Here is a 26832-nt window from a genome sequence, read left to right on the forward strand (position 1 = left end):
GGTGGGGTCTTCAGCCATTTCAATTGAATAGTTGCAAGAATTTCAAGAAGCGAGTCCAGAAGTTGGTGAGCAGGAGACGAGTGGAGTTTGCGAAGGAGGGTGTCATTGGCTATATTGTCCCCGAACATCTTCAAGAATGACATGTGATCGAAATTGCTCGGTGAAACACAAATATTGCTAGAATAGTTGATCCAAGAAGGGCGTTGAACTGTCAATCATGTTATGGAATTTTTGTCATTCTGCATTTTGTTTCGGGATCACATCCCACCCTTCAACGAAACATGTCTTTTCGTTGTCTCTTTGTTGTTATGAAATCATGAGATGCTTCTTTCAAAGGGTATTTTGACAGAATATATTTGATCAAACTCCAACATGCAAAGTTTAATCATGAACATTAAAAGTGTTTTGATTGCAGAAATGACTTGATGCTTGAAAATGACATGAGGTGACCAAACAATTTTGAACTCATACCTCCTGAAACTGAACCACATATCATATAGCTAGTTTTAGCAGTATGCATAATGACATGTAGTGGATTCAATAGTTATGGACTCGTGAATCATGATTCTTACAAGTCCAAATCATTACACTGGACGAAGTCAAAATTTATCGGTTCTAACCGACCTTGCTTGAAATGAGAAAAGGCCATCTTTGATATCCCTTCACTTTCTAAAGATTATATCCCTTGCAGTCCCATTTGAGCCTGATAGAATATTTTTCAAGAAACCCCGACTAGGATCACACCCCGCACTGGGGGCAAATAAGAAAAGACAAAAGTGAAAGAGAAGGCTTAGAACAAAAGTCCAACGTTTGAGCGAGAGTTAAAAGAAAGAAGACCTAAACTGGGGGCGTGTTAGAAAACTATGAGAAATGCTATGTGAAAGCCATGACCTTTGGCATCCATGATAAAGCCCCTGAAGTTATCAGATGATTGAGATTGGTTATTCATCAAAGAAAAAGTTGGATTTGCATATAACCCATGTTAAGAGAATTCTGATATTTAAGGTTAATAAGGTTATATGTCATTTCCTCTATAAAGACAACAATAGAAAAAGAGTTGATGAATAGTTTGATGTTGATCCTAGGTCTTTGAAACCCTCAAACACTTTTTGAGCTTGTGAAATCCCTTTCTTTCATAGCCATGAACCATAGCCTGCATTACGTGCTTTTAAAAGCCCTTTTCGATCAAGTAAGCAATCTGAACTGATAAATGGCGCTCTCAAAACTTGAAGAGCCTTTCCATAAGAGTCGTGGCTTCATGGATTAAGCTACTTGTTATTGTGCATGCTAATAAAATTGGTGCTAAAAAAGAAAACAATCATTCTTGATGAATCCTCAAGTTTTGACTTTGAGCCTTTTGTTTTCCTCGAAATTAACAGAAGGTCACCTCATCGCAAACCATCAAAAGATATACCCAAGATCAAAGATTAAAACTGACATAAAAAACCATGAAAAAAGTCATTTTAAACTTACAATGGGTCATTTCTGTTTTCAAAATACAAGACAATCAAAGGACTATATTGAATAGTGTGTGTTGGGTCTTTGACCAAAAAGCTTGATTTTCAAAAGATCTTTTCCAAAACTGATATCTCTTTGATTTCATTTCAACAATTAGACTTGAATTGACATGATCTTTGAAATATGAGAGTTGATTCCAGAACAAGAAAGATTGTTAAACAACAAGAACATCGACCGAATTTGCAAAATCCTTGACAAGAATGACATCAACATTTCTCGACACTCCTTGAAAAGTTGACCACCTGGGGGCAATACAGTGGATCCTGAAAGGGAAACAAGCAGTATTCAGATTAGCTAGGGGGCAATGAAAAATGATCAAATGATGAATCAATGCACTGAGGACAATGGTGTTTAAAGAAAGCTAATCAGCAGAACAAGCATTCAGATAATTACTGGGGGCAATGTTGTTCAAAGACAGTCAGTGATTTAGTGAACTTCAGTAGCAATTAATGAGCAACGCTGCACTTGAAGGGCATTTTATTATCGTCAGCTAAAACATGGCTATGACTCCTAACATATGTTATCAGGTGAGTGCATTTGAATGAACATCGAAAGATGCACACCACCAAGACTGACTGTGGGACCATCTATTCTGAATCTCAAATGCGCACTTCACCGCATGAATATGGGTGATGAACATCATTGATGATGCCAACGCATTTCCGTTCATGATCTGATTTGACAAACTGAGAGGAATCCATGGAGAAGAACATTAAGCTTACAACAAAGAACTTTTCACTGCAAGCTATGAGATGCATGTCTGGACGACTGGATGATTTCCATGAAGACTGGTGATAACATTACTTGAAGAGTATTGTTTCAGCTTGAGGCAAGTTTATGACTGGTTGACAATCGTGATGGTATTGGCACGATGCGCACAATCAATGAGAGAACAACTCTCAGGATAATACAGAGGATGAATGATCGGTTAAGATCTTCATGATGAATCAAGCAACACCACACTAGGGGGCAGAGTCAAGCTTGATAAACAACGAGAGCAGTAATCGTCATGGACAACCCAGGATGGGCACTTCACTTACAGCTGAGTGGATGACTAGCACATGAATGAGCCAATGCATCGAAAGAACAAATAAAGCTTTGGAATGCAAACAAAGGCACCCTGTGATGATGGAACATCGAAGAGGGGGGACCTATATTTCGAATCAGGTAAGGATGCATGCATGTCAGCTAACGTTAAACATTGTACATATTTTTTATTTTGTTGTAGGAAAAATCCTCAATGTAGTTTAGCAAGGTTGGGGACCAAAAAAAAAGAGAGAAAAAAAGGGAGAATCATTGAGCTGATAATAACAGAGAATCATGGTTGTGACCTTGGAACGGGAAGAAGATGAGATAAGCCTTACTGTTAGGAAAATCTCAAAGAAATGAAAAGATCAACCTTGCAATCAGGAAGCATCGAGTTTTCAAACCCTGCGATCAAGAATTATCAAGAAGCACCAAGTTTTCTGGCCCTTCTTCTATCATCCCTTCAGGACTTCACCAGGTAAGTCCCATTTTTCACACTTGTCACATCACATCTTTCATTTGGGTAGGTCACCCATAACAATGAGACCATTTCATATTTTTTCTATCCTCCACCTGGGTAGGTCACCCATAATAATGAGACCACTTCATATTTTTCTCATCTTCCATTTGGGTAGGTCACCCATAACAATGAGACCATTTCATATTTTTTCTATCCTCCACCTGGGTAGGTCACCCATAATAATGAGACCACTTCATATTTTTCTCATCTTCCATCTGGGTAGGTCACCCATTACAATGAGACCACTTCATATTTTTTCTATCCTCCACCTGGGTAGGTCACCCATAACAATGAGACCACTTCATATTTTTTCTATCTTCCATCTGGGTAGGTCACCCATTATAATGAGACCGCACATCACATTTTTTCCATCTGGGTAGGTCACCCATAACAATGAGACCACTTCATATTTTTTGTATCTTCCATCTGGGTAGGTCACCCATTATAATGAGACCGCACATCACATTTTTTTCCATCTGGGTAGGTCACCCATAACAATGAGACCACTTCATATTTTTTCTATCTTCCATCTGGGTAGGTCACCCATTATAATGAGGCCACACTTCACATTCTTTCCATTTGGGTAGGTCACCTATCATAATGAGACCGCTTTCCACATTCTTTCCACCTGGGTAGGTCACTCATTACAATGAGACCATTTGTTCCACATATTCTTTGTTTTGGTTTAATGAGGTCGCCAGATGGGATCTCATGTAGCTTTGGTTAAAGGGAATCGCCAGATGGGATTTCAGGTTGACCGAGCTACCACACATTTTTTAGTTCTAGTTGAATGAGGTTGCCAGATGGAATCTCATGTAGCTTTGGTTAAAGGGAATCGCCAGATGGGATTTTAGGTTGACCGAGCTACACACATTTTTTAGTTCCACTTTAATGAGGTCGCCAGATGGGATCTCATGTTGGTTCTGGTTAAAGGGGATCGCCGGATGGGATCTCAGGTTAGCCCAACCACACAGATTTTGGTTCTGGTTAAAGGGGATCGCCGGACGGGATCTCAGGTTAGCCCAACCACAAACAGGATATTGGTTCTGGTTAAAGGGGATCGCCGGACGGGATCTCAGATTAGCCCAACCACACACAGATTTTGGTTCTGGTTAAAGGGGATCGCCGGACGGGATCTCAGGTTAGCCCAACCACACACAGGATATTGGTTCTGGTTAAAGGGAATCGCCGGACGGGATCTCAGGTTAGCCCAACCACACACAGATTTTGGTTCTGGTTAAAGGGGATCGCCGGACGGGATCTCAGGTTAGCCCAACCACACATGATATTGGTTCTGGTTAAAGGGGATCGCCGGACGGGATCTCAGGTTAGCCCAACCACACACAGGATATTGGTTCTGGTTAAAGGGGATCGTCGGACGGGATCTCAGGTTAGCCCAACCACACAGGATATTGGTTCTGGTTAAAAGGGATCGTCGGACGAGATCTCAGGTTAGCCCAACCACGCAGATTTTGGTTTTGGTTCAAGGAGATCGCCTGATGGGATCTCACAAAAAAAAAAGGAAAGAAAAATGAAAAAGAGAGAAAGAAAGAAGAAGAGAGAAAGAAGGAAAGGAGAAGGAAAAAAAGAAAGAAACATTTAGAGTTTTTCTTTACAAAGCTTACTATGCGAAACATTGGGGAGTTTTGCTTCGTAAGCATTGTAAAGAGGGGGCATCTGTTGCTACCCAATTTTTGACCCATGTTTTGATAAATTTTCAGAAAAATCCAAAAATAGCGAAAAAACATTGAAAATCCAAAAAATACATTTTTTATACATTTGTATCGTTTTTAGCATTTTTAGCATCGTCTCAAAAGAATTTAAATTTTCAAAGACATTTGGAACGTGTTCAACTTTTCACGCGTCATTTTTAAAATCATTTATTTTCCGCATTGAGTCGATGTTGATATTTGCTCGCTTTCAAAAATACAAAAAAATAAGAAAAATCAAAATTTACAAAAAAAGAGGAAAAGAGAAGGAAAGGAAAAGTTGAGGGACTAGTTTGAAAACCTAGCAAAACTTTTCCTATAAATACCAAGCTACACTGATTTTTTTGAGGGAGGGGGGCAATTTTGAAACATCAGAAAAATACAAAAAAAACCCTAAACCTAAAGCTAAACCTATCTCTAACAAAGGAGCCCCCCCCCCACGGTTTTGGTTCTCCCAAGCCGCCGCTCATCATCCTCTTTCTCCCATTCTCCCTTGACCTCCAGCCATCCCCAACCGTTCCTTCCCCTCAGCCACAGCCTCTCTCCTTCTCCAAGACACCGCATCTCCATTTTTCCCCCCATCTCCACCGACCAGCCTTCCAGAGGCAACCGACCGACCGGTCAATCGGCCTTCAGCTGGCCACACGCCACTCATGTTCCTCTGTGAACACAAAGCCTCTCCCTCACAGAAACCAGCTGCTTATCTTCCCCCGATCTCGCCATCTCCATCGACAACGAAGCCAGCCGAACGGACGACAGCAGCGCAACGACCACCACCGACCAGCTCTCCTCTGCACAGACCGGCCATCAGCAGCTGCACAACCGTCGAAGACAAACCCATGTAAGTTGTGTATGTAAAAATTGTGTATGTAAAAAACAAAAAAAAGAAAAGGAAAGGAAAAGAAAAAGAAAATATAGTGAAAGTGTATGGGTGTGTTTGTATTTGTTTTATGAATGTTTTTATTTTTATTTAAGATAAAATTGTAAAGATTAAAGAAGAATTTAATATTTTGATTGGATCACGGTCAAGAATTATTAACTTACATGTAAGTTGTATTTCTAATATCCGATGAAAAGACAATTATTAAAACTTCTTTAATACATCAAAGTCACGAAGCAGCTTACCTCAGGTAGGGTGCGTTAGGGGTGCTAATACCTTCCCTAACCACAACCAGTCCCTTACCTGCGAATCTCTGACAAGACCAGTACATCCGGGTTCCCTAGTAACCCTCAATTAAATACTAGGTGGCGACTCCAACGAACCAATCAAATCAAAACATAACAACGAAAAATCGCCAGCCGATGCCGCGCGAATTTTTTTGACGTGCGACAGTTATATCTATAAAATACCTTGAAATTCTTTTTTTTATGTTTTGAAGGTACTTTTGGATGAAAGATGCAAAAATGAGTAAATTAGAGGTAACTGGCAGATTTGACGTTCGGTCGACGTTTTGTGCAGAGCGTGAGTATAGAGGTTGAAATGAAGTGATTCCAGTGGCACTAAAAATCGAACATCCATACCGTTCTGGAAATCTAAGGAAAGAAAAATAAAAAGAGAAAGATCATGGAAATCACATCCTTCAAAGTCAAATCTCGCATTCTGCCAATGTTGACCTTTGTCCATTAAAAATTCAATATCTGGAGCTACAGAAGTGCAATGGATGCAAACTCAATTTTTTTGGATTCCTGACTTAAAGAAATATCAACGCTCCAAATTTCAGCTAAAAACGATGCCATATGAGGGAGATATTAATTTTCAAAGATGACAGCTGAATTCTGCCAGCAAACAAGTTTCGTGAAGGAACATGTCCAAATTACGTTTCAAAGCATCTAAACCGGCATCCAAGTTTTTATTTCAGCAATTTAGCTCCTCTAAGTCAAAGCTTGAAGATTTAATGCAAGGCTATTTCTCCTTTTTAGGAAAATAGTTATTGAAGTACTTAAATGTAAACTGTCAACTTAAGGGAGGACTATTTTGTAAAATAGGGACTAGGGTTTCTTAGCATATAAAAAGAAAGAGCAGAAAAGAGGGAGAGCAGAAGGAGGCAGCAACCAGCAGAGAATAAACACAAATTCTCTTCTCTACAAACCCTAAAATCATGCTCTCTTCAATCTTTAGAAGTAGTTGTTCAATAGTTATGCAAGGCTAAGCTCTTTTCTTGGTTGCAAGGACGCAAAAACCTTCGGATTTCAAGAACCGTGAGATTTATTCTTCCTTTTATTTTCAGTTTATGTTATGAAGGAGTATGATTGTTTTCCTATGCATATTTTCTATGATTGTTGTTGATGATTGCTAGAGCGGACTCTAAGTTATTGTTGTGAACAATCTATTGCTAAGTTTAATATCAAAACCGAAGTTGTGATATACGAACTTGTGAAGCAACTAAGCTTGATAATTATGGCGGAACTACGTTATTGAACTTAGGGAGAACATTTGAACAAAGTGACACAAGCTGCGGACAGCTTGTATGTTAATCTTGATGAAATTATCTAGTTCTTAAAGCTGCCATTAAATTAAATCATTAGTGCGGACACTTTGATTGTTTGTTGGTTAGGATTAGTTATACGACGGATCCGTTAATTAATCAATGTTAAGAAAAGATAAAATTTCAAAACATAAACTGCAATTTTCGTTTCAAGGATCGGTTCTAATTTCCGTAAGTGGATGTGTGCTTGCGACCAAGATTTGTTTTCTTGATAAGTTTCGGTTTTAATTGATTTTGTTTGCTAGTTTGATTGCTGTCATAGTTTAGATAATCACAAACCAAATCCCCCCAATTACATAACGTACAACATAAAAATCTGACTTGAAACTTCCTTGTGGGATCGACCCCTTGCTTGCTCTATACTATCTTGTGTGATTTAAGCTTGGGTAACTAATTTGTGCGAACACGACATCGTAACATTGCCATTAGTCAAAGTCTTCATGAATAAAAATTATCTCATATATTCTTGTTAACCTTCCAGCTAATTGTGATTCTCTTGTTACATCACTTAGAACTTGTCATGAACCATCACACTAGATATGCTTTATGGTTTTCTCATCATGCATGAACTACAACTTAAACAATAGTCCACTCTCACTGATTTCACTATTCCATCAGTTAACTTCTCAAATCACCAATCCACTTTTGCTCATTATAGTACTACTTCTTATCATGGCAATAACCATGGTTGTTAAAAATGCGTTTTAACTCGTAAAATCGTCCGATTTTACGAGTTAAAACACAAAAAACGTGTAGAATCGGGGTTAAAACTCGAAAACCAGCAAAATCGGGTTGACTCGGTCAAACTCGCAAAAAAACGGGTTGACTCGGTAAAAACGTAAAAAACATAACGATTCCACGAGTTAATAAAAAAATTCACTTTCACACCATTTCACGCCTTCACGCTCACAGTTTCACTTCACCAAAAGGCAAATGCAGAGTTGCAGAGGGCAGACAATTAGAAATGCAAAATTGCAAAGCACCAGTCTCTTTCCAGTTTCCAAGTCCCCATCTCCCACTCTCCCCGTCTCCCTGACCTGACTCCTTTTCCCTTTCCCCTTCCCCCTTTCCCCTTTCCCCTTTCCCCAGCAATTTAAGAAATCAATTTCCCCCGATCCGGAGCGTTCTTGGCGAGACGAAGGTAAGAATTGATTCCCAGTCCCAAGCTTTGTTTTTTCTGTCTAATGGTGGTGATTAGAGACAAAACTTATCTAGGTATTTTGTGAATCTGAGTTTATCTTCTGGGTATTCTACTATTACATGATTTGCTGCTGGGTATTTTTTCGGAGGAGAAGTGGTGCTGCACTGCTCTGTATTCACCTATGCTCTGTTTCATCTTGCATTCTTGCTTGCTTTGGTGTTGCAGATTCTGTAATTTTGCATAAACAACGAAGCAACGAAGCAGATTTCCAGGATTGCACTCTTGTCAAGGTCACTTTCCATTAACTTTAACTAAGCTTCTTAATTATATGTAATTTGTCTACGTATTCTGTGAATGTGTTTAATTGCTTGCTTGCTGTTTTTGTGTGTTGTAATTTCTTGTAATTAAGCTTCTTGATTCTCGGTTCTCAATGTGTTAAGGTCAGTCTTGGATTGGAATGCCTTTTGCAGTGCTTCTGTTGCTTTTTTGTGAATTGTAAATCGTTAGATTACATGTTGTCACCTGCCATACTTCTGTAGTTTAAATACTGGGAAACAAACATTTCAATTCCTTTGGCAATTGGCACTGTATTTGGTGGCAGCAGGGCAATTGATGCTAAGAGCCTTGCCTGACGTCTTTGTTATTGTTCTTATTGACAGAAATGCATCATTTGCTGAGACTTTGGCTTGTACAATTTTTACCTTGTTGAATTAGCCAGGTTGAATGTGAATAAGTGACAGAACTGTAACAAAAAATAATTGCTCTAATCCTGCTATTAGCTAGGTTAAATGTGAATTAGCTAGGTTGAATGTGAAATGATAATCTGCAATTGTTTGAGTGTAAAAACAGAACAGTGAGGATTGAGGAACATAATCTCCTTCAACATTCTTGAATTTACTTGATATGGTCTTGTGCAATAAGGTTTTAAAGCTGATATTACCAAATAGAGCTGGTTTCAGCTTACGGTTTTTACTCTGTAGCCATGTCAAGAGAGCATTCTAATACATTTCTATTTTCCCCATACCTGCCATGCAAATGTGTGCTGAATAGCCAAATGATTCTTGAACTGCAGGTTACATGGCATCTAAAAAAACTACCAGTGGCAATAGACTTGACGTGGGATGGCAATATGGTATAGATGTTGATAAGAATTCAAGAAGAGTGCAGTGCAAGTATTGTCAGAAAATTATCAGTGGAGGTATTTACCGTTTCAAGCATCATTTGGCTTGCACTCGAAAGGATGTTGAGCCATGCCAGCAAGTACCAGAAGATATAAAGAAGATGATGTTGAATGTTTTGGTGAAAAATCAAGAAGCAACTGAGAAGAAAAGAAAGGCTTTTCAATATATTGGAAAAGATGAAGATAATGATGAAGGGAATGAAATTACCTCAGTGGACAAAGGAAAGAGAGTAACAAGTGGGAGTGGAAGTACACAAACCACCATCAATCAGCTGCTAAAAAGGGATCTTAGAGAAGAAGCATGTCGACAAATTACAAGATTTTTCTACACCAGTGCAATTCCATTTAACTGTGTGAAAAACCCTGAATTTGTTAAGGCACTTGAATTGGTTGCAAAGCATGGGCCAGGTTTTAAGCCTCCATCCTACCATGATATTAGAGAGAAATATTTAAAGCAAGAAGTAGATCACACGATAAACTTGCTTGAGGAGTACAAGTTAGAATGGAAAAAAACAGGTTGCTCAATAATGTCTGATGGATGGACTGATAAGAAAAGGCGTTCTATTTGCAACTTTTTGGTTAATAGTCCTAAAGGGACAATTTTTTTATCATCGGTAGATACCTCTAATATATCCAAGACTGCTGATAAGGTATTTGAGATGTTGGATGCTATTGTGGAGAGGATTGGAGAGGAAAATGTGGTGCAAGTAGTCACTGACAATGCTGCAAATTATAAGGCAGCAGGGCAATTGTTAATGGGAAAAAGAAAAAGATTGTTTTGGACACCATGTGCTGCCCATTGTATTGACTTGATATTGGAAGATTTTGAGAAGAAAGTAGAGGTCCATCAAGTAACTATTGCTAATGGGAGGAGAATCACCTCATACATATATTCAAGAACTATTCTCATTTCCATGCTCAGACACTTTACAAAAGGGAAGGATTTGATTAGGCCTGCTGCCACTAGATTTGCTACTGCATACTTAACTCTTGGATGTTTGAGTGATTGTAAGATACAGTTGATGACAATGTTTACTTCCATCCAATGGAGGTCATGTAGGTTTTCAAAAACAGAAGAAGGGAAGCGAATTCAAAGTTGTGTTTTGGACAGCAAGTTTTGGCATGATGTTACTATATGTATTAAGGCAGCATATCCTTTGATAAAAGTTCTTCGATTGGTTGATTCAGATGAGAAACCAGCTATGGGTTTTATATATGAAGCAATGGATCAAGCCAAAGAGAAGATACAGGTGAATTTTGGTTGTGTGAAAAAAAGGTATTGATTATATATCTTGCTAGTTATTTATTTACTACTATCAGTTGATTATAATGTTTACCAGTTAGGTCATGTAATGTTGATAGTAATATTCTTATTTTTATTTTGTAGTTATATGCCTATATGGAATATCATTGATGCAAGATGGGAACTTCAACTTCACAGACCTTTACATGCAGCAGCATATTATTTGAATCCTCATTATCATTATAATTCTAATTTTAAAGTTAATGCCAACATTAAAATTGGATTATATCAATGCTTAGAAAGGATGGTGCCCGATGCAAGTGAAAGGTGTAAAATTGACTTGCAACTTGATTCATTCAAGGATGCAAGTGGGTTGTTCGGTATTGAGGCTGCCAAGATAACAAGGGATAAAAAGACTCCAGCTAAATGGTGGGATTCTTATGGGGATGAATGTCCAGAGCTACAAAAATTTGCAATTCGAGTTCTAAGTTTGACTTGTAGTTCATCTGGATGCGAGCGAAACTGGAGTGCATTTGAGATGGTAAGTTTTTTTCTTTTTAATTTTAATGTTTTTATATTTTATAAGAATCTTATATGGTATTAATTTGAATTGCTTACATAGGTTCATACAAAACGAAGAAATCGTTTGCACCAGAAAAAAATGAATGACTTGGTATTTGTAATGTGCAATCTGAAATTAAATGATAACCAAGTCAAAAAGCAAGCTAATGATTTTGGTGAAGTTTTTTATCATCTCTCATCTGATGATGATTGGATAACCGAGAGAGAGAAACATGATGGTTCATCCAGCTTTGATTTGCTTGGTGTCATTGATAGTGCAACACGAAGGAAAAACGGTAAAGAAGATGAAAGTGATGATGAAGAAAATCTTAATGATGTTGGGATGGAGTGTCATGGAACTGAAGATGATTTAGAGATTCAAAATGATGTCAATTCAGATAATTCAAGGAGCTTGGAGTTAAATATTGTTGACAATATTGGTGTTGGTCCTGGTACTAGTAGTAGCACTAATGTTCCTAATATCGGTGCTGGTACTAGTAGTAGCACTAATGTTCCTTTAGATGGTAATGATTTTGATAACTGTTTTAGGAATAATGAGGGAGACAAAGGTAATGACGGTGTGTTTAGTTTACATGACACACCTACAGACTGTTTGTTTTAGGTGTGTTAACTTTTAGTTATTGAAATACTATGGACATGTATGAATTTTTATTTGAATTATGTATTTTAAGATGTTTGGATATTTGTATTGTTTATTTTACTTTTATTTGAATTATGTATTTTTAGATGTTTGGATATTTGTATTGTTTAAAATATTTTACTTGCGATTTTACGATTTTAGTTAAAATATTTTACTTGCGATTTTACGAGTTTTAGTTAAAAAATTTTACTTCCGATTTTACGATTTTACGATTCGAGTTTACGAGTCGAGTTTATATTGCATGTTCCGTGTCGTGTCAAAAAAGCGTTTTTGACAACCTTGGCAATAACCATGTCCTTCGCGGTCATTCATATGGTTGTGGTCTTTCATTTCCTTATAATTTTACCAATAAATCATTATCCCTTAACTTGTCATGGATGTTCTGTTACATTTGATCAAAATCTAGCCATACTGCTCTAAAATGCCGACATCACTTTGACCAGGCATTTCAGCTTACAACTTCTCCACAAGCATATATTACTACAACTTCATCATCATTTGCTCTATTACTCTCCTTGGTTCCCTAACATTGGTGCAAATCATCGTGTCATATATGATCTCAACCATCTCAATCTTCAAAACACTCCTTATAATGGTTCAAATCATGTTCAAATAGAAAATAGTCAAGGTTTGCACATCCATCATATTGAATCTTCAATTCTCTGCTAATCTACTAAACAATTCTTTCTTTATAATTTTATTTATTTTCCAGCAATAAATAAAAATCTCCTATCTATTTATCAATTTGCTAAAGATAATAATGTCTATTTTTTTGTTTTCAAGGATCAATACTCGGGAGCCACCCTTCTCAAAGGCATGAGTGAACATTGCCTTTATCCCCTCAATAGCCTTTCTAAAATTAGAAAATATCCAACTACTCAGCTTAATGAATGTATCTCACTCAACCAACCAATGTGTAATAACCCTAATTTTACTTACATGATATTTCATTTTCAAATTACATTATCATTAAAAGTACAGGGAAGTTACACACACACATTTCTATCAAAATTTCAAAAGAATTTCCTTTATATGTTTCAATACCAAGTTATTGACTCAATCAATTTTCACAACGTGCAAATAAATTCTCATATATTCCTATCATCTGGGATTTTTATATTTATATATTATCATCAACACAAGAACAACTTCTTCTTTTTCCTCTATATTTCCTCAAACATATCAACTATTATATTATTTAAAAAAAATATCTCAAGGAATGGAACAATTAACTTAATTAGGCATAAATCCAAACACATATTCATTTTAATGCAAATCTAACCTAAAGCTTAATCTATATAATTACATTCATATGGTTTCAAAAGCAACTAATTAAGATACATCATCCGTAATTAATTTAGATTCATAGACTTCTTGGCTACAAAATTACATTACATAGCAAAATATACAATGGATACACAAATTATAAAAGCAATATCCACTACTCGTCATGATATTGTGAACTATCTGAAATTTATATAATAATCAACATAATTAGTTTCTACATAAAGAATATTTACTAATATTATTACTATTACTTCTATTTATGTAATTATTCCTTACTTAAACAAATTGCATAGTTTAAGAAGTGTAAATAGATTTTAAATGACAAGAAAAAGTAAGTCTTGGTCCAAATCAATTTTAATGGTGATGTATTGGTGATTCCTTCAACATGTATAAGATAACTCAACCTAATATCAACGATGGTGATATTAGATCGGAAGATATTACAATGAAGTTTAAAAAGATGAAGATTGATTATTGCTTAAGAATGAACAAGTATTTTCATATTAAGTAAGACATTGAATCAAGCAATCTCTATACAAAAACTAAGGTTTGTGCATAAAAATTCAAGATTATAACATTACCTAAATGATTTCTAAAATTTCTTTGCAATAATAAAACATTCATGAAGAAAATAAAAAGATAGACATTAAGATTCATTCATATCTTAAAGAACTCACCTCAACCACCATCATCTTTGATTTGGATCCAAGAAGGAGATTAGCCAACCATGATTATATATAATAACACTTTAATAAACATGAAATAACTTGAATCAAACTGAAATAATAAGTTTTACAAGTTAAAGAACCGAAATCTATAAAGAAGAACACAACACAATTTCAGTAAATATTCGGATATAAATCTGACTCTAACTTTGTACAGAAATTTGACCCTCTTAGAAGCCTCCTTTGGAGATGGATATTAGAGACATATTTATACTCCATTCTGTTAGCTTTCCAGATCATTAAAGAACAGCTCATTTGAACATCTGAGTCAAAAGTTATGGGCACAACACCGAAAGGTGTTCTGGAAAATCAAATCAGGCCAGCTTGGAGAACACTTCGGTGCACGTTTTTCTTCCTCCTTTGTGAGCTGTCTTTACTTCTTTTTGACCCAAAATAATGTGACAATGTCCCCTCCAGCTTTCCATCCATGTGCTTGCCCTCTTGGGTCAATGAATTACCCAAAATAAATCAAATGTTATTTGTTGTGTGGACATGTAAGATCATGGATTGTGCTTGGGCTGATTTGGAGGCTGATTTGGGGCTGAATTTAAGCATCAAATAAGGATACAAATGTACCTATTATTTGGGCTAAGATTGACATTAAAACCTTGAGTGTTTGATGGTTGAAGTTTGCACACAACATAAGACAAGTTTGGGCTTGAAATAGATCATATGATATTCTTTTCTAGAATTGGAATAGAATTGATTTTTAGGGCAAATTTGGAGCACTTATTTGAACCAAGATTTGCTTCAATCTTCAACTAAATTTCTCTTCAATTCTTTATTCTGAATTCCGAAGTTGAATTTTCTAAAATAATTCATTTAAGCTCCAAAAACCTATCGAACATTAAAAGAAATTTCATTACTAAAAAGCACATCAATTATTATAAAAAACCCAAATAAAAACAATAAATACGTATGTAAAATAAGAGACTTAATGATACTTTTGATGCACAATCACACCCCCCAACTTAGATTTTGCTAGTCCTCAAGCAAAACAAAACATAAAACCTTTGAAATAAAAAGAATAATAATAACATAATTAGGCTCGACTCATCACACTTAAAGGACCTATCATGCAAACATTGGTATCTTTAACTTAGTGTACACAATAGCAAATAAAGAAAAATAAGCATACTCACATTCTCTAAATCAAACATCCATACAAAATTCCAAATTCAATCGTATTTATCATGCAACCAACATAATTGATTCACGTGAAAACTCAACTTGTAATCTTCCCTTCTCACTACTACAAACAAGGTAGCAAACTAGAGAAGTATCTATATATATATTTTTTTCTTTTTTTTTCTCTTTTTTTTTATGATATTATTTATTCTTTTTCTTTAAGTGGTCACTTCCCTTTTGACGCGAATACAAACATTTGTGATGAATGCACCCGGTTACTCACAAAGTCACAAACTTAAAGTGTTTTGCATACTCATATTTCAAGCTGCCGTTTGACGTAAAGATAAACATTTGTGATGAATACCCCTAGTTACTGAGCAACTCAAAACATTGGAGTAGATAGAACTTTGTACACATTTGTGTAATAATGATTACTCTATTTACTTAAACCTTGTTTAGGACTAGATCAAAAAGGATGATCACAAGTAAAGCATCACACTCATCTTTCATGCATAATCACACAACTCACACAACTTTTACAAGGAAAGATGTACTTCAATAATCTTAAGAAAAAAGTATGATATATCTTGCTTTATAAGATATTATCTATCCCAAATTAAAGCATGCAATGTTCAACACAATAATGAATCCAAAAATGTAATGTTGATCCTAAACAAGTCTCATTCACATACGAATGCAAGTTTTTTTTTTTTTTAACAAGCATGGTTATCTCAAGCATTCAACATAATCAAATATCTAAAATTAAGTTTTTCATTATCCTCAATGTAAAAAAGAAAGAGAAGAAAAGTATAAAGATTAGAAAACTGTTACTCCCCTTTTGTTCTCAAGGATGAATGTCTGATTGAATTGGACATGAGCTGACTTCTTGCTTGATTTTTTTTTACTTGCATATCACAACTAAAAGAAAACATTGATGTTTTTTTTAAAAAAAAATAAAGAACCTCACACCCCCCAACTTAAAATAATGCATTGTTCCTAATGCATGGACAAGAAAATATAAGAGATGGAAGAACGAAAAATAAATAAATAAATAAAAATGAAATAAAAATAAAAATAAAAACTCATTACTTCTGATACTACAATGGTATTGGATCTTCAAGATCTAATGTCTCAACTTCAGCCACAACGTTTTCAAGATAAGGTTTCAATCGATGACCATTTACTTTGAAAACATTTCCATTCTTAGGATTTTCTACCTCAAATGCACCATGCTCAGAGATGGATTTAATCACAAATGGACCAATCCATTTTGTCCTCAACTTCCCAGGAAAGAGATGTAATCGTGAATTATACAAGAGAACCTTTTGACCAACATTAAATGATTTTCTAAAAATATGTTTACCATGCAAAGCTTTCATCTTATGTTTTGAAATTTTTGCATTTTCAAATGCATCATTTCTCAGCTCCTCTAATTCATCCAATTAAAGCTTTCTATTTTTGCCAACCTCGTTTTCATTATCATTGAATTGCCGGATGACCCAGTATGCACGGTGCTCAATCTCAACAGGGAGATGACAAGGCTTTACATAAACTAGCCTATAAGGAGACATTCCTAAAGAGGTCTTGTAAGCAGTGTGATATGCCCACAAAGCATCAACTAGTCGTAGGGACCAATCTTTACGGTTTGGATTGACTGTTTTCTCTAAAATGTTCTTGATCTCCCTATTTGCCAACTCAGCTTGGCCACTAGTCTGTGGGTGATAGGGGGTACTGACCTTGTGAATTACACCATATTTTCTCATCAAAATCCTAACGGGTTTGTTACAAAAATGTTTTTCCCCCATCACTAATCATAGCCCTGGGCATGCCAAAACGAGAGAAAATGTTTTCTTTCAAGAATTTGACCACAACTCGATGGTCATTAGTTCGAGATGCAATGGCCTCCACCTATTTAGACACATAATCAACAGCTACAAGGATGAATTGGTAACCAAATGAACTTGGAAAAGGTCTCATGAAATCAATCCCCCAACAATCAAATATTTCCAAAACAAAAATGGGGTTTAGGGGCATCATGTTACGCCATGTGAGGTTACCTAGTCGTTGGCATCGGTCACATGCAACACAGAAGGCATGGACATCTTTGAACATGGTGGGCCAATAAAAACCACACTGCAAGATCTTGGCAGTGGTTTTCTTGGAAGAGAAATGCCCACCACAGGCTAATGCATGACAAAAATTAATTACACTTGGAATTTCATGATCAGGGATGCACCGCCTAACAATTTGGTCAGGGCAGTATTTAAATAGGTAGGGGTCATCCCAAAAAAAGGTACGCACGTTGCGCAAGAATTTTTGTTTGTCAAGTTTAGACCAATGAGAAGGAATCTGACTTGTGGCTAGGTAATTTGCTATGTCAGCATACCATGGAGAGCCAATGTAGGAAACAGTACCTGCACAAAATAAATTTTCATCAGCAAAAAATTCATTTATTGGAGATTCATCAATTGTGGTCTCATAGCTTGAAAGACGGGACAAATGATCAGCCACTACATTCTCTACTCCCTTTTTATCTCGAATTTCAAGGTTAAACTCTTGGAGTAGGAGGATCCGTCGAATCAAACGTGGCTTGGCATCTTGTTTTGTGAGCAAGTATTTCAATGCTGCATAATTAGTGAAAACAATAACAAGAGATCCAACCAAATAAGACCGAAACTTGTCCAATGGAAAGACCACAGCTAAGAGTTCTTTTTCAGTTGTAGTGTAATTCAATTGAGCATCATTCAAAGTTTTACTAGCATAATAAATGACATGAGGCTTCTTATCTTTTCTTTGCCCTAAAACAGCCCCTACCGCAAAATCACTAGCATCACACATCAGTTCAAATGGTAAAGACCAATCAGGAGCTTGCATGATTGGTGCAGTGGTCAACAACCCTTTAAGCTTTTCAAAAGCTTCTTGACATTTTGATGTCCAATCAAATTGAACATCTTGTGACAACAAGTTACACAATGGTTTGGCAATGGTACTAAAAGAATGAATGAATCTTCGGTAAAAACCAGCGTGTCCTAAAAAAGATCTCACATCTTTCACAGTCCGGGGGTAGGTAATTTTTGAATGACTTCAACCTTTGACTTATCTACCTCTATCCATTTTGAAGAGACAATGTGACCTAAGACAATGCCATGTGTCATCATAAAATGACACTTCTCCCAATTGAGTACAAGATTGCTCTCTTCACACCTTTCAAGAACTTTTTCTAAATGCATTAGACACAACTCATAAGAATCCCCATAAACTGAAAAATCATCCATGAAAACTTCCAAAAACATTTCCACCATGTCACTAAAGATACTCATCATACACCTTTGAAAAGTGGCTGGTGCATTACACAAGCCAAAAGGCATTCTTCTATAAGCATAGGTGCCAAAAGGACAAGTGAAAGTGGTTTTTTCTTGGTCTTCTAAAGAAATTTCAATTTGGTTGTAACCTGAGTATCCATCAAGAAAACAATAGAAAGCTCTTCCGGCTACTCTTTCAAGCACTTGGTCTAAAAATGGAAGTGGAAAATGGTCCTTCCTAGTCACCATGTTCAACTTACGATAATCAATGCACATACGCCATCCAGTTTGGGTTCTAGTTAATACTAGCTCATTATTTTCATTCTTCACTACCGTAACTTCAGATTTTTTAGGGACAACTTGGGTTGGACTAACCCATTTTGAGTTTGCAATGGGGTAAATGATACCTACATCAAGTAGCTTAAGCACTTCACCTCTTACTACTTCCTTTATGTTTGGGTTCAATCGTCTTTGCATTTGCCTCACAGATTTAGCCTCTTCTTCAAGATAGATTCTATGTGTACATAAAAGAGGGCTAATTCCTTTCAAGTCAGTAATAGTCCACCCAATTGCTTTCTTGTGTTTTCTCACCACTTTCAAAAGTTCTTGTTCTTGCTCTATGCTAAGTTTTGATGAAATCACAATAGGATATGATTCATCTTCCCCTAGAAATGCATACTTAAGATCACTCGATAAAGGCTTCCTTTCTAGTTTATAAGGTTGGACAAGAGATGCCTCAGCTTTCACTTGGGGTGAAATCAAAGGCTCAAACGATGGGGTCCATTGACCTATTGACATAATAGGCATTGGATCTAAATAAGTCTCGAGTTCTCTTACTGCCTCATCAACACATTTCAAAGAACAAAATCTTTCATCATGAATTAAAGTTCTCTCCAATGGATCCTTGATCCACTCTCTCTCAAAGTGTTCTTGACAAACTGTTTGGATCAAATCTACCTCTCTAATGTCCTCATGTTCACCAATTTGTTTGGAGACATTGAATATGTTCATCTCCACAGTCATATTCCCAAAAGACAATTTCATCACCCCATTCCTACAGTTAATTAAAGCATTAGATGTAGCTAGGAAAGGTCTACCTAAGATGACTGGGATGAGAGCATTAGAACCTTGAATTGGTGCGGTGTCTAGCACTACAAAATCAACAGGAAAGTAGAATTTATCTACTTGGACCAACACATCCTCAACAATACCCTTGGGAATCTTGATTGAACTATCAGCTAATTGAAGGGTGATTCGAGTAGGCTTGATTTCTCCTAAACCTAATTGTTCGTAAACAGTGTAGGGTATCAAATTCACACTTGCTCCTAAATCCAACAAAGCTTGGTCTATCTTATGATTTCCAATAATGCATGAAATGGTAGGACAACCAGGATCTTTGTATTTGGGAGGGGTCTTAAACTGGATGATGGCACTAGCATGTTCAGTTAGAAAGGCTCTTTCTTTCACATTCAATCTCTTTTTGACTGTGCATAAGTCCTTGAGGAACTTTGCATAAGATGGGACTTGTTTAATTGCATCAAGGAGTGGAATGTTGACTTTCACTTGTTTGAACAATTCATAGATTTCCGAGTTCATAAGATCATGTTTAGGTTTCCCTAACCTTTGTGGAAATGGTGCTCTAGGAACAAATTCTAAATCACTCACTTTGACTCCAATTTTTCTTGAATCATCTCCTTTCTCACTCATCTCTTTCTCATTTATCTCACCTTCTTTGTCACTCAAACTCTCATTTGTCACTTGTGTTTTGATTTCCTCTTCACTTTCCTTAGATTTCTCCTCCACAATACCTCTAGGAATCTTAAAACCTATAGTTTTGTCAACAATCTTTCCACTTCTAAGGGTAGTGATGGCTTGGACTTGTTCATGGTTTGAAGGTTCACTAGATGAGGATTCACTCATGTGTACTTGACCTCTAGGATTTGGCATTGGTTGAGCTGGAATCTTTCCCTTCTCTTGAATGCTTAGTGATTGAGTCAACTTGGTTAGTTGACTTCGAATGTCATCTAAGGTCCTATTGGTCTGGTCTTGAAATTTGTAAGCTTGGTTGTTGATTCCTCCTTGTGTTTGCATGAATTGTTGAAGAGTATCCTCTAGGGATCTCTTATGAGGTGGTTGGTATGTGTTATGTGTGGGAGCATGAAATGGTTGGGGTGAAGGTTGAAATGTTTGAGGTACTGAAGAGCCCTCATTTCTCCATCCTAAATTTGGGTGGTTCCTCCATCCAGGATTGTAGGTCTCAGAGTAGGGATTGCCTACTTGGTTTGAAAATGGCTTTCTAACATTACTTGAATCAGAAGTTTGGCCATATAGCATTTCCTTGAAGGCTGGAATGGTAGGACACTCAGTTGTCCTATGCCCTTTGCTCTCACAAACAACACAACTTTCCTCTTGTTGTTCACTCATGACATGCACTTTTTTAATCTCAAGAGACTCTACTTTCCTAGCCAATGAGGCTAATCTAGCATTGAGGTCATCAGTCTCTTTCAATTGGAACTTTCCACTTGAATGAGAAATGGTGTTTCTAGACTCAACATGAAGTGGGAGAGAAGTCTCCCATTGCTTTGTGTTTTCAGCCAATTGATCAAAGAAATCAAAGGCTTCACTTGGTTCTTTGTCATAAAACTCACCATTACACATGGTTGACACTAGCTTTTTAAAATCTGCGGTAAAAGAGTCGTAGAAGAAACTCACTAACCTCCACATCTCAAAACCATGGTGGGGGCATGCATTTAACAAGTCTTTGAACCTTTCCCAAGCTGCGGTGAAATGACTCATCAACATGAAGTGGGAGAGAAGTGGGAGAGAAGTCCTATGAGTGGGGAAGTATTTTTTCAAAAATTCAGCTTGCATTTCTCTCCATGTACCTATAGACCTAGGACACAAGGAGTTTAGCCAAAGCTTGGCTTTATCCTTTAGAGAGAATGGGAACAATTTAAGCCGAATGGTTTCCTCGGTGCATGTTCTATCAATAAAAGTATTACATACCTCTTCAAAGTCCTTAATATATGTATGGATTTTCAGAATCCATACCGTGAAATGTGGGAAGAAGTTGAATCATGCCCAGTTTCAAATTGAAAGCTTGTTGGTTAAGAGGCAAGATAATACACGAAGGTCTACTTTGTCTAGCCGGGTGAAGATACTCTCTAAGAGTTCGAAAATTAGGTTGATCATTGAATTGTGGAGGTCCATTACCTTGAACACTCCCTTCACCCTCTACATCTTCAACATTAGCCATGATTAAAAAAAATATATATATAACAATTATATGAATATGAAAGGAAAGGGAAAAAAAAAAGAAAAAGAAAAAGAAGATTGCAAATAAAAGTAAATGAAACGTAAAAGATAAAGTAATAGCACAAAAATAAAAATACAACAAATTAAGAAATTCACTCTCTAACTAATAAGCAATATTAACAACAATAAACATTAAAAGATAATTATAACAAGCATGAATAAAAAGGCGGTAATACCGGCCAAACACTTCAAACAATAAATATAAGAAAAATAATAACAACAAAACAACAAAAGAAAATAAAATAAACAAAAGGCGGTAATACCGACCAAGCACTTCAAACAATAAATATAAGAAAAATAATAACAACAAAATAAAATAGAATAAACAAGAGGCGGTAAAACCAGCCTTATAATATAAACAATAAATATTAGAAACTAATTAGAATAGACAATAAAAGAAAAATGTTGAACCAACCAAAATCCAATAATTAATAGTCCAGTCCACAGTCCAATATCCGAAAAGTTGAGGTCAAAAATTTTTTTTTAGGCGGTAAAACCAGCCATTTGATTTTTTATTTATATGTATTTTTTTTGTTTTCCAATAATCAAATATAAATTTGTTACCTTTGCTTGCTAGCTCCCCGGCAACGGCGCCAAAATTGCTTGACCGCTTTTTATGATCGGCTTGTTTTAACTCGCAAGTGCACGAGTGTACGATGTAGCAATTAACTCGGTAAGATCGAGGTCATATCCATAGAGAGCTAGATCTAGAAATTAAGCTAGGTAACAAAAAAAACTCAAGAGAAATTAAATTAATAATAACTTGGTTGAAAATGATTGATGGATTTGTTTTCAAAGATGAAAAAGTGTAAATAGATTTTAAATGACAAGAAAAAGTAAGTCTTGGTCCAAATCAATTTTAATGGTGATGTATTGGTGATTCCTTCAACATATATAAGATAACTCAACCTAATATCAACGATGGTGATATTAGATCGGAAGATATTACAATGAAGTTTAAAAAGATGAAGATTGATTATTGCTTAAGAATGAACAAGTATTTTCATATTAAGTAAGACATTGAATCAAGCAATCTCTATACCAAAACTAAGGTTTGTGCATAAAAATTCAAGATTATAACATTACCTAAATGATTTCTAAAATTTCTTTGCAATAATAACACTTTAATAAACATGAAATAACTTGAATCAAACTGAAATAATAAGTTTTACAAGCTAAAGAACCGAAATCTATAAAGAAGAACACAACACAATTTCAGTAAATATTCGGACACAAATCTGACTCTAACTTTGGACAGCAATTCGACCCTCTTAGAAGCCTCCTTTGGAGATGGATATGAAGACATATTTATAGGCCATTCTGTTAGCTTTCGAGATCATTAAAGAACAGATCATCTGAGTCAAAAGTTATGGGCAAAACATCGAAAGGTGTTCTGGAAAATCAAATCAAGCCAGCTTGGAGAACACTTCGGTGCACGTTTTTCTTCCTCCTTTGTGAGCTGTCTCTTACTTATTTTTTACCCAAAATAATGTGACAATGTCCCCTCCAGCTTTCCATCCATGTGCTTGCCCTCTTGGGTCAATGAATTACCCAAAATAAATCAAATGTTATTTGTTGTGTGGACATGTAAGATCATGGATTGTGCTTGGGCTGATTTGGAGGCTGATTTGGGGCTGAATTTAAGCATTAAATAAGGATACAAATGTACCTATTATTTGGGCTAAGATTGACATTAAAACCTTGAGTGTTTGATGGTTGAAGTTTGCACACAACATAAGACAAGTTTGGGCTTGAAATAGATCATATGATATTCTTTTCTAGAATTGGAATAGAATTGATTTTTAGGGCAAATTTGGAGCATTTATTTGAACCAAGATTTGCTTCAATCTTCAACTAAATTTCTCTTCAATTCTTTGTTCTGAATTCCGGCGTTGAATTTTCTGAAATAATTCATTTAAGCTCCAAAAACCTATCGAAACATTAAAAGAAACTTCATTACTAAAAAGCACATCAATTATTATAAAAAACCCAAATAAAAACAATAAATACATATGTAAAATAAGAGACTTAATGATACTTTTGATGCACAATCACTAATATTATTACTATTACTTCTATTTATGTAATTATTCCTTACTTAAACAAATGGCATAGTTTAAGAACACACTATCATCTCTTACCAAACTAGTATTTTTTCCATTTCTACATGAACAAATTTATCCAATTGCCCATTAATCAGGGCACTGGTCCTAGAAATTCCAAGGATTAGTTTCTCCATTTACCCATTAATCAAGAAATTATCCTATTAACCAGGGAAACCAAAATCTCCATATACCCAATAACCAGGGTACTAATCCTAGTAACCAGAGCACCAACATCTCTGTCTGCCCATTAACCAAGGCACTTGTCCCACTAACCAAGATAACTAGTTTCTCAATTGCCTATTAATTAGTGCACTAGTCTCATTTACCAGGATAAGTAGTTTCTTCAAGAATTTATCCTTTATCAAATATGATTACCATATTTTAAGGAAAAATTACAAACATAGTTAAATAATGCTTAAATTTTAAGGTGCCAAGCACCTACTTGAAGTATAGGCACGTGAAATGATCCCCTGAAACTGCGTGGGTCCTACGGTCTTTTCTGTACCAATAGAAACAAAATCATTTACTCTTCTATACTCAGTTTTTAATTTGTATCTAGAGTTTTTTAAATTCGATTTAAGTGAGGTCAATTGTTTTTGGAAAGATAGCATCCCTCACTCCCACTTTCATGAAGAACCTATTCCAATTTTTTTTTGTTTACATTTTTTAGTCCTAAATCCGACTGGAAATGAATTCATGACTATCGTATGGAATTATCAGTGAACACAATTTATTACTGACCCAGGAACTGTCAATGAAAATTGAGTTACTGCCGACTCAGAATTTGTCAGCGAAAATAATTTCATGGCTAACGCATGGAATTGTCAGCGAACATAATTCACTACTGACTCAGGAATCATCGATGAAAACTGAGTCATTGCCGACTTATAATTCATTAGCGAAGACAAGTTCACGGCTGACGTGTAACAGCCCGACTTTTTCGTAGCAAAGAATTAGTGGATTTATTTTTGTAAGTCGTTATGTTCTCGATGCTTTTCATAATATTATTTTGTGAATTTATAAATGCATTCCATTCATTAGCAAGACACAACCCACATAGAGTAATGTAAATGAACATCCCATAAAAGTGACAATACACATTCTCGTAACGGTATTTAGGGTTTATCGTAACAGATTTCATCTCCTAGTGTAGTGCAATACTCATGTGATTCCCAACACAACATTCTCATAAAAGAGAATATCACATACATATATTCACCACATCATGTTTACAAGATCGTACTTTCGCATCTGTATTCCATTATAATTTTTTATACAAGTCTTGTAAACCCTCGAATACAATAATCTCATCTTGATTTAGTAAAATAAAAAAAAAATACAAAGGATATGGAGAAATGATTAAATTGAACAAATTAATTTGGATTAAAAGAGAAGTTATTTAAGCCAGGGGTGAAATTAAAAACAATAATAAAGGAGTAAGGAGTTAGTAAAGAGAAAGAGAAGTGGTGGGGTCAATGTGAAAATAGAAGTAAATATAGGGGGAAAGATGCAAATAAGGAAATAACATGATTATAAATAATAATACATCTCTAGAAATCCCCAAAGTAATGGCCGGCTAAGGAGAGGAAGAAAGAGGAGAAAAGAAAAATTAAGAGGAAACCTTGTAAATTCATCATTTGAATCCAAAGGAAAGTGAGAGTAAGTGAACTGAGAGTGCTTCAAGTAAGATTTAGGAAGAAAACATTTACTAGTGGGAAGGAAGGGTTAGAAGAAGGAAGGAAAGAGAAGAGGAAAAGGGGTTGTTCTCAATCTCTTGACTCATTATTTTGCAATAAAAGGTAACAAGCTCTCTTATTAAGTCACTTGAATTTGTTTGTGTTTTTCTTGAATAATTAAAATTTTAGAATACCTTAGTATAGGTTTAAGAAGTTTGTTAAATAATGAAAGGTGGATGGAAATGATGGAAAAAAAATGCATGGGAAACAAATTTATATTTATTGAATTTAGAAATCAAAACTGGACTAGTTGTATCTCAACTTCTCTGCTAAGATTCGGACCCTAAGATGACAAAATGTGAGATACTTTTCTTCATGAAAGTTGTAGACCCATGTTGTAGTGTTCCAAAGAAACAAACCACACATAAAACCAAGCTCTATAGCTCTGGTTATACTCAAAATGCTAAATAGTATTTAGATAGTAATAGTTGGTTAGTAAAAGTCCAATATTCGTTGATGAGCAATTTTGAATTTCTTGGGGGCAGAACTGGATTCTTCTTTCTACTATCTTGGGGGCAGAACTGGATTCTACTTTTTACATAGAACTTGTAGCCTCGTGTCTTAGCTTTCCAACGAGACCAATCTCGCTTGAAATGGAGTTCTATAACTCCAGATATAGTTAAAAATCTGAAGAGAGGTCGGATAGTAACAGTTCAATTTTTAGATAGTAACAGTTGTACAGTAACAATCTAATGTTTGTTCATGAGCAATTTTGACTGTCTTGGGGGCAGAACTGGGTTCTCCTTTCTACATAGAACTTGTAGCCTCGTGTCTTAGCTTTCCAACGAGACCAATCTCGCTTGAAATGGAGTTCTATAACTCCAGATATAGTTAAAAATCTGAAGAGAGGTCGGATAGTAACAGTTCAATTTTTAGACAGTAACAGTTGGATAATAACAATCCAATGTTTGTTGATGAGCAATTTTGACTGTCTTGGGGGCAGAACTAGGTTCTCCTTTATACATAGAACTTGTAGCCTCATGTCTTAGCTTTCCAACGAGACCAATCTCACTTGAAATGGAGTTCTATAACTCCAGATATAGTTAAAAATATGAAGAGAGTTCGGACAGTAACAGTTCAATTTCTAGACAGTAACATTTGGATAATCCATTATGTTAAGCCACCTAAAACTTGTAAATTGGTAACTTCTATTTGGAATTGTTTTTTATTACAAAATGTTGAATTATGA

At 35.7% G+C, this 26832-nt stretch overlaps 1 protein-coding gene across 1 annotated transcript; it reads left to right on the forward strand.

The window, feature by feature from the left end:
• Nucleotides 1-8155: 8155 nt before the first annotated feature.
• Nucleotides 8156-12087, forward strand: LOC112325722 (uncharacterized). The gene is made up of 5 exons (XM_052448892.1): nucleotides 8156-8400; nucleotides 8626-8690; nucleotides 9473-10856; nucleotides 10968-11364; nucleotides 11446-12087. The coding sequence occupies exons 3-5, from the start codon at nucleotides 9478-9480 to the stop codon at nucleotides 12004-12006; spliced, it is 2337 nt and encodes a 778-aa protein (XP_052304852.1). The 5' UTR covers nucleotides 8156-8400; nucleotides 8626-8690; nucleotides 9473-9477; the 3' UTR covers nucleotides 12007-12087.
• The last annotated feature ends 14745 nt before the right edge of the window (nucleotides 12088-26832 follow it).

This window comes from Populus trichocarpa, chromosome 18, assembly GCF_000002775.5.
Source record: "Populus trichocarpa isolate Nisqually-1 chromosome 18, P.trichocarpa_v4.1, whole genome shotgun sequence".
Taxonomy (NCBI): Eukaryota; Viridiplantae; Streptophyta; class Magnoliopsida; order Malpighiales; family Salicaceae; genus Populus; species Populus trichocarpa.

Bases quoted from the DNA above. Each gene is read 5' to 3' on its own strand.
- LOC112325722 (XM_052448892.1), top strand. From the start codon at position 9,478: ATGGCATCTAAAAAAACTACCAGTGGCAATAGACTTGACGTGGGATGG. The intron at 10,857-10,967 runs GTATTGATTATA...TTTATTTTGTAG, and splicing joins TTTGGTTGTGTGAAAAAAAG to TTATATGCCTATATGGAATA. The intron at 11,365-11,445 runs GTAAGTTTTTTT...TTGCTTACATAG, and splicing joins ACTGGAGTGCATTTGAGATG to GTTCATACAAAACGAAGAAA.